Source organism: Phodopus roborovskii, unplaced genomic scaffold (genome assembly GCF_943737965.1).
Source record: "Phodopus roborovskii unplaced genomic scaffold, PHOROB, whole genome shotgun sequence".
NCBI classification, from domain to species: domain Eukaryota; kingdom Metazoa; phylum Chordata; class Mammalia; order Rodentia; family Cricetidae; genus Phodopus; species Phodopus roborovskii.
Window position 1 is genome coordinate 1,290,995 of NW_026126820.1, and position 9,030 is coordinate 1,300,024.

At 40.8% G+C, this 9,030-nt stretch overlaps 1 protein-coding gene across 1 annotated transcript; it reads right to left on the minus strand.

Annotated features, from left to right (window-relative positions):
- Positions 1–7,468: 7,468 nt before the first annotated feature.
- Positions 7,469–8,640, minus strand: LOC127214610 (dead end protein homolog 1-like). Its single transcript, XM_051174949.1, has one exon. It carries the CDS (start codon positions 8,347–8,349, stop codon positions 7,558–7,560), a length of 792 nt encoding a protein of 263 aa, XP_051030906.1. The 5' UTR covers positions 8,350–8,640; the 3' UTR covers positions 7,469–7,557.
- Positions 8,641–9,030: the final 390 nt, after the last annotated feature.

The window sequence follows — 9,030 nt, forward strand, 5'->3', positions numbered from 1 at the left end:
AAGCATGAGAACCACAGTTTAGATCCCCAACATCGGTGTCAAAAGCCAGGCATAGGAGCATGCCTATAATCCCAGCACTAGGGAAGCTGTGACAGAGGATTCCTAGAGCTTGTTGTCAGCCAATCTAGCCAAGCTATGAACTCCAGCTTCAGTGAGAGACTCTGTCACAAAAACTGATATGGAGAACAATATAAGAAAACACTCAACATTCATTTCTGATACACACACACACACTCCACAAATGGAGAATTGGAGGGACTTGTCCAAACTGTAAAATAACAGAGCTAAACTAACATGTCTTCAGTCAGTGGCTCACACTGTCCCCTCAAGAAACTTTCAAAATGCTTATAAACTGCACACACATGAACATACACATACACACACACACACACACACACACACACACACACACACACAAGGCTGGTCTATCCCAAACTAATGTAAGAGAGCAGGACACAATGTGTTCTAAAATTCTGGAAGCTTTCTGGATTTTGTGGTTCATGAACTGGTTCATGAAGCACAGGAACCTTCTAACCAGAATCCCATTCAAAGGACAGCCCTACAGAAGGCAGATGTAGACATCAGTTCTTCATCACTGCCCCCCAAACTTGAGAAAGTTAAAAATCAAATTTTACTTGTGCTTAGGGTTTCAGAGATTCTAGTCCATGGGTTGGTTGGTTGGTTGGTTGGTTGGTTGGTTGGTTGGTTGGTTGATGGATTGATTGATTGGCTTTTCTCTATTGCGTCTGAGCTTGTGATGAGGCAGAGAATCAGGGCAGGGAACACACATAGAGCTTCATAAAGCTTCTCACCACACAGGGAACAAGAAGCAGAGAGAATGGAGTAAGAAGAGACAAGCAAGATATATTCAAGGACATGCTCATGGACATCTTCTTGACTACATCCCATATCCTATGATTTCCTACTTCCCAGGGGTGCCTATAATGGGGGAGTGAAGTCTTGAACACACAAAATTCTGAAACACATGTAGAATGCAAACTATCAGAGACAGAAGCAGATGGTGGGTAGATTGGCTAAGGTCTATTCTAGAATCTCTGATTGGCCTGAGAAGACTGAAGCAGCAGCTCTACTACTGCCATCATCTAAACTGCTAAGTTACTGATATTAATTTAAATGCATAATTGGAGCAGAGAATGATGTTCATTCCACATATGCACTTGTGTGCACACATGCACAGACACATACATGCACACAGGTGCACACACTCACTCATATATCATGACAGGGAAGAGAATTCTTTTATAGTCCATGACCTCTGGCCAGAAGAAACCTCCCTCTGTTAGATCTGATTTAAGCCACCACGTGTCTGTAATTGTTACTGATTAACACACCACAGTGATTGTACTGGACTTGTCTTTATCAATTCTCTTCCAGCTATGTTTGGAATCATTGATCAATTTTAGAGACAGGAGGAATAGGCAAGGGAAGGTCTACCAGGAAAATGGGTAAATGGAACAGGTACAGTGGTGAGGGCATGTCAGTTTGTTTGTTTTCATAACTACAATCTATTTTCCTGAGAGAGCCTGATGGAGGGCTAAGTCCATTGTGTATTATATGAGCCAAACACAAAAAAGTAACTATGACATGGGAAAACCCCTCTGGCCCCACCCCCTTTCCTAAGAGTAGATTGAGGAGCCAGAGGTGGGATTATTTATTAAGAAAGCCTTTCTCTAGGAATCAGCCAAGGACCAGTTACCTGAAATATATGCAAGTTTTTAAAGTCCACATTTAAGGTTTAAAACATATTTGCTTATGAAAAATGTCCTACCTGGCCTCTCTTTGTCTCATTTTGCAGATTAAATGGCAGCTATATAGTTGGACTGCAATTCACTTGGCTCTGAAGAAGCCATTATCATTGAAATTCAGGACCCTTGATCTAAGGTGTCTTGAAAGACTATAGTATGCTATATACTATCTGTTAGAGTGCAGAGTACAGTGTGAAATTAGGCCATTGAAGAGTTACAGGAGAAAGCCTTGTATGAAACATGATATAGTTGTCATAGCAACTGATTTGCATAGGTTATATATCATCCCAGAAATCTGAAATACAGGATGTTCACCAAGGAAAGAGCATCTACAGTCAAGACTGTAGCAAGAAGGGTGCTTTCTTCTGTTACCAAAAAATAAATAAAAAGTAAAAAAATAAAAATGGATTTTATCTCTACATGAGTGAACAATGTATGGATGTAGTGAATAGAGGCAGTGACCTCAGTCTGGGATAGTATAAACCAAAGAGACATCTCAGGAAAGAGAGATCCTAAATGGCAAGCATTCAAGAGAGACAAGATTTTTCATGAATAAGGAGAGGAATATGTGAAGTCATATTGAATCAAATACTGACTAGAAGGGTCCTGAGTAGGAAAACCAGAATAAATTTTTCATACTTAGCTTCAGCTGTCAACTTGACACAACCCAAAGTTACTAGGGAAGAGGAGTATTGTCCATCTAGCTAGTGGGCCCATCTATAGAGCATATTCCTGATTGTTAATCAGTGTGGGCTGGCCCAGTACACCATGGGTGATACCATCCCCAGATGAGTGGGCCCCTAGCTGTATAAGAAAGATGCTGGACAAGTGCAAGAGAGCAAGCCAGTAAGCAACATTCCTCTGTGGTCACTGTTTAATTCCTGCCTCCAACTTTGTGTCTTGAGTTCCTATCTTGGCTTCCCCACATGATGTAAGTTGAAGTAAACTCTTTCCTACTTATCTTGCTTTTGGGCATAATGCTTATCACAGCAACAGAAATCAAAGTATGACAAAAAGAAAGACCAAAAGGAATACATAGACTTTGTCATATGCTTGTCATATAATATTGCAACATCCTGATTAATAAATAATAATTAAAAATCACAAGGATCTCACTAAGATTCTGGTCTTTTTGCACCGAATCATTAAACAACCTACTATGCTCTCAATAACAATTGTGAAATTAAAAATATGCCAGTCGTCATGGGATTGTATCTAGCAAACCTGAAACAGTCCTCTTAGAGTTCTGTATCCTAGAACCCTCCTACCACCTACGTTTCCAAAATTCCTAGAAACCAGGTCTCAACATCTAATTTTTTTTTCCAGAAAGCATCTCAAGATATTCTTAGATACACAACACAACATTCTGAAAATTGCTACCATATTGGACTTCAAAGCAATCCAAAACCCTGCAAATCATAAAGCATGCAATGTAAATGTGAAATACAAACAATGATTAAAAGGTGCTAGCAGACCCTGACAATTACTGTTTGGAAAGTCCTCCAGGAAAACTTCCTTGGCATAAATTCCTTCTGCTGCTAAATAAGCCTTGCATTTTACCAGTAGCTTATAGATGACAGTGTCTATTTCATAGTATGTACTGTCTGTGTACCTACTCTCCTACAACTGAAGTTTCTTGAGAACAGGAACAGATCTTATCCATCTCTCTGGTTATAAATGGAGAGAATGAGTTATCAGAAAAGTCTTCCCAGGGTGGGAAAGCACTGGTATAAGAAACAAGATTTTATCAGAGACTGACAAAGAGGAAAGCACATGGGTAAGTATGTGGTAATTGCATAAGAAAAGTTAAAGGGGTAAAAGGGAAGTGATGCACAGGCTTAAGTTCAAATGTATTAAATTCTGAAAGCAGTAATAGTTTCGAACATCCCAATTAAAATTTCCCATTAAAGCAGAATAAATACAAAAAATGGGGATACATTTAAGAAATACATTTAAAATTTCTACTGAAAATTAGAAAGCACTGCTAGGAAAAAATATTGACATCATAAGTAAATAGAGATGATCTTTATGGACTACAAGATTCTATTATTAACATGACAATTTCCTTCAAGTTTGTCTATAGACCAGATGCAATCTCAAGCCTTAAGCAGGACTTTTTGGAAGTTAAACAAAAGCAGAGCTGATTTTAAATTTATATGAAAATGCAAAAGACCAAGAATAAAATCTTGAAAAAAAATGTGAGAAGACCTTTCAAACCTGACTTAACATTCTATAGTGATGATAATAATAATATATGATAATTAAGAAAACAAATATTTGGTAAAGCAATGTTCACATATAATCAATAGAAAATAATTTAAATGCCCAGAACAGACCAACACATATATTGAACAATGCAAAAGCTACTAAATGGGAAGTACAAATTAACCAAAAATAAATATTAGTCTTAGTATAAAAAGCAATAATACTTATAAATAGAAACACAGAGGAAAGCATTTATGACCTTAATATGGCAAAGATTCTTAGGAAGGATACAATATTATACATTCTATAACTCAATAATGAAACAGACATGATTTTTTAAAAAAGATTAAAACTATAGTTATGTCCTAAATGAAGACTTACAAATGGCCACTAGACACACACACACACACAAATTTTGCACTCTTAGTTATCATGGAAATAAAAGGGAAAACTGCAGTGATCCACTAGTACACACCCATTAGAATGTCTAAAATGAAAAAAAAATTGACAGTCAAATTCAGGTGAGAATGTATATGCATATGTGTGACTAGTAGAAGTATAAGTGACAGACTTGTTTAGATACCATTTGGGGAATCCCTTAACCTTTTAAGAAAGTTAAGCATATACCTATGATTCAGCAATACTACATACAATAAAGCATTTATTCAAGAAAAATGAAGAAATATGTCCATAAACTTCCTTTCAACCACATGTTCATAGGAATGTAATTCATAATATTGATAACTGGAAACACATAGGGGCTCTTCAAAAGAGTTTGAAGTTGGGGTGAACTGGCCCCCAAGAAATGCTCTCAGTGTTGCTAAATGTCAGAAATATTTTGTTGAGTGGGTAAAGCCAGAAAAAATGCTTACATTATGGTCCTATTTATGTGAGATTCTAGAACTGAGTGAAATACTAACTATAAAGGAAACTGAGTGGGTGGTTTTTCTGGAGAAGGCATTGTAGTAGCATCTTGTTCTGCCAGTGGATTTGTGGTGATGGCAGCATCCTTGGGTTGTGTCTTCAGGTGTACAGACATGACCCCTTATAAAGAAGAGGAGGGGCTTGCTCTCTCTCTCTTCGGCTGTGGTAGGAACATCCAGAAGAGCAGAGAGTGCGTCTTCAGGAGCAGGAAGACCGTGGCAGTTATTTACCATAATTGTGTGAGTGGTCCCCTAATATATACCTATTAATCATTTATCTGGGTTTTGTGGATGCTTTTAAACCCACCTTCAAGGCATGCTCTAAATAAACAGCACTAGAACTTCTTCCTAGAGTGACTGTGATGATCATTTCTTCAATTACATTTGTCCATATGAGTGGAGGCATTTCTCAAAAACAGTTCAAATTATATGTTTACTGTTTGGATATTTTTAGTCTATGATTCTGATGTGGTAGTGAATAGCTCCAAAATCTTAATATAATGAGACCTTATTTCTTATTCAAAGTGTTCTGCAAATCCAGACCTGGTGGCACACACCTGTAATCCCAGAACTCCAAAAAGGCAAGGTAGAGGGATTATCATGAGTTCAAAATCAGTCTGGGAAATAGAGTGCAATTCATTGTAAAGCACAAAAGAGACAGATGAGATGAGGGAAATGCAATGGTTCGAGCTTTTAATTCCAGCACTCAGGGACAGAGACAGGCAGGTCTCCCTCAATTGGAGGCCAGAATGGTCTACATAGCCAGTTCTAGGCTAGCAAGGGCTACATCATGAGACCCTGTATCAAAAATTAAAAAGTAATGTTTAAATGCATTTTTTAAAATGTTATTCTACATTGCTGATTCTTTCCCTCATGCTGTGATTTCAATGGTGACCAATCTTCCTACATGGGACTTATGCTGTGATGGAAAACAGGCATTATGAACAATAGGGCTTTGTATCTGGTCTAGAATGTCAGTTTCTTGCTTTCCAAAAATATTTGTCATTATGAGTCTGACTGTACTACGGAAAAAGCCACACTGTAGCTACATAAACAGGAAAAGTCGAAAAGGAGAGGGGAGATGAATCCATTTTAAAAGTACCATTTATGTTTGAAATCTGCACAAGAAAATTCAAGTACAACAACAATTAGAAGAGGAAAAATATGAGTTCTCAGAGACTATTTTTAAAATGTCTAGGGAACACTAGGGACTGAGTTTTCAGAAGAAAAGCATCCTGTCTTTCTAAACCAACACAGGCAGATATCTGACCATGGAAATGCCTTTAAAGTCCACTCTTAGCAGTAGCAATCAGAAAGCAGACTGAATGCCTGTCCTCACCCATTGCTCAAACTTTACCCCTTGTCCAGTAGACAGAGACTGAGATTGAACAAGCCCAATTCAGAGAGGAGACACAGAAAACATTAGCATCCATAAAGAGTTTCCATCCACTTGGGAAGGAAGGTAGAGCTTGATTACAGACTGGTTGAGAATGCATAGTCCACTATTATCAGTGCTGTTGATCTAGTTCCTGCATCCACTCATTACAGGAAATGACAGAAAAATGATTGCAGAGTACCAAGGAAAGACTCTTAGCTGCAGACTGAGAATTGATGTGGTTGATTTAATTGTGTTTAATCAAAAAGATGTTTAGGAAGGCCAAGTTTATCTTCTCATGTTTGGGTGATGTAGTAGGAAAATTCCATTTAGGCCCTTGACTGATATGCTAGTAAGAACTATTCCTGTTCTGGGTGAAACAGAACGAATTTCAGTTTGCTTTGGAGAGTTGATGGTGAATCATAGCTGTAATACCAGCACTTGGGAAACAGAAGCTGGAAGGTTGCAGTAAATTTTAAATAAGTCAGGGCTATATAGGGAGACATTTATCAAAATAAACAATAAAATTTAAAAAAAATTAAAGTTGACTTGGGGAGCTGGAGATATGGCCCAACAGTTAAGAGCATTTACTTATCTTCCAGAAGACCTGAGTTTGATTCCCATCACCCACACTGGGCAGCTCACCAACTGCCTATAACTATAGTTCCAGAAGATCTGATGCCCTCTTCTGGTCTCTTTACTCACTCACAGTTCACACACATGCACACACTCGCATGCACACATACACACACGTGCGCGCGCGCACACACACAAACACACACACACACACACAATACAATCAAAAAATAAAAAGCCAGGTGTGGTGGTACACCTTTAATCTCAGAACTCAGGAGACCAAGGTAGATCTTGGTTTTTTTTTTTTTTTTTTTAACAACCAGGGGTTTAATATAAATATAACCATATAACCAGTATAGGAAAAACAAAACAAAAACAAGGAGGGGCCCTTTAGCTCAGCCAGTTCTCCAAATAAAAACAAAGATTCATAGTAAGCTTTTGTGGGTATAATGAATTATTTGTCAAACTGGGAATTGGCCAAGGATATTAAGTCAGAGGTCAAATCTGATCCTAGGCTCAATGGGGGAAGGACAAGTTTCCTCACAACTAAAGTAGCACTTAGGTGTGACAGGGTCCCGCCCCAGCAAAAAAGCTATCACCAGGCCCCTATCTCTTGATCCAGTCAGTAGTTGCTGCCCAGACCTGCTGGGCTGGGGATTGACATAGGTTCTGCCTACTCTTTTAGGCTGCCTGTTAAGAGGAGGGGGAAGGGTCACTGCTTAATCACAATACCTGCTTCAGCCCTAGGAGACCACAAGCTGGTCCTAGACTCACTCAGTGTTTCTAGCAACTGCGCAGACACAGCATCCTTAGCCACCTCATGCCCATCCTGCCAATCAGAGGCCAGCACAACCCAAATGAGGCCACTGAAAGGCACTGGGTGACCAGGGATTACAACCTGGTACCAAAAGCGATGCCAGCCAGCAGGACCCGTGCCTAAACATTTGGTAAGGAACATTGGGCTGCCTAGCCTCATTCGCTGACACAGTAGCTGCAGAGCAGCCCTAGCCCCTTGGGACCCTAGCCTGTCCCTGCTCTGGGCTACTTGGCTGCCCTCTGGCCGTAGGAACCGCAGTGAGGGGCCTGCAAGCTGCTGGCGGAAGTGCTGCTTCAGATCTGGTTTGAGCCACTCCACAGCGACTTGTTCTCCACAAAGGCGTGACTGCCCTTCTACCAGGGCCTTTTTGGCCATGGCAGCGGCTCGGTGCGTGCTGAACTTGAGCAGCGCAATTTGAGAGGGCACTGACCCCGGGCTGGGTAGCAGCAATGTCTCCTGCAGGCAGGGACCCAGGAGCTGTAGGGCCAGCAGTAGCATATGGCGGTTCAAGCTCGGAGGCAGCCCGTCTACTGTCAGCTCGCACTTCTCGGTGCTTCGGCACACCAGAAGCTGGCAAGAAGGACGCAGCTGGTGGTTGTACAGCATAGCAATCGCGGCCTGGGCACCACGCCGCGAGCTATAGCGCGCATAGGCAAAGCCGCGGTTCAAGCCACTGAAGGTCATCATCAGGCGGAACTCATAGAGACGCCCCACGCGCTGGAAGAGTGAGATCAGCTGGTGCTCATACACGTCCTGGGGTAGCCGTCCGATAAACACCTCGGACCCTGAAGGTGGCAGGCTGCCCACCCAGCCTGGGGGTGGTCCGCCATACTTCCTTTGCCCGTTGACCTGCACCAGGCGGATGCCAGTCTCCCTTACCCACGCCTCCAGGGCTGCCTTGTTCTCTGGATTCACCCTCTAACACCATTGCTCACATTCACGTTTCGACTGCATAGCTCTCCCCTAGCTCTGCCAGACTCTTTTCCCAAGGTAGATCTTGTGAATCTGAGGCTAGCCTGATCTACAGGAGAGCTCTAGGCAAAAAAAAAAAAAAAAAAAAAAAAAAACTAGAAGCTAATTCTTTAAAAAAAAATACTTTTATGTATTTATTATATATATGTGCACTACATGTGTGCAGTATCTGTGGTGGAGGTCAGAGGATGGTATAGGAATCCCCAGGAAAGTGGAAGAAAAAGCATCTCAGAATAACCAAAAGCAATGATCAACTAGAGGAGATATGGACTCAAATGGAAGGAGCAAAACCAGGAAAGACTGGCATGACATTTTTTTTCTCAGGGGACTTACTAAAATAGTGTATCCCACAGAGAATACAGGTGGAATCAACTGCTTCCTTCCTGTGATGAAGGG

Bases quoted from the DNA above. Each gene is read 5' to 3' on its own strand.
- LOC127214610 (XM_051174949.1), bottom strand. From the start codon at position 8,349: ATGATGACCTTCAGTGGCTTGAACCGCGGCTTTGCCTATGCGCGCTAT.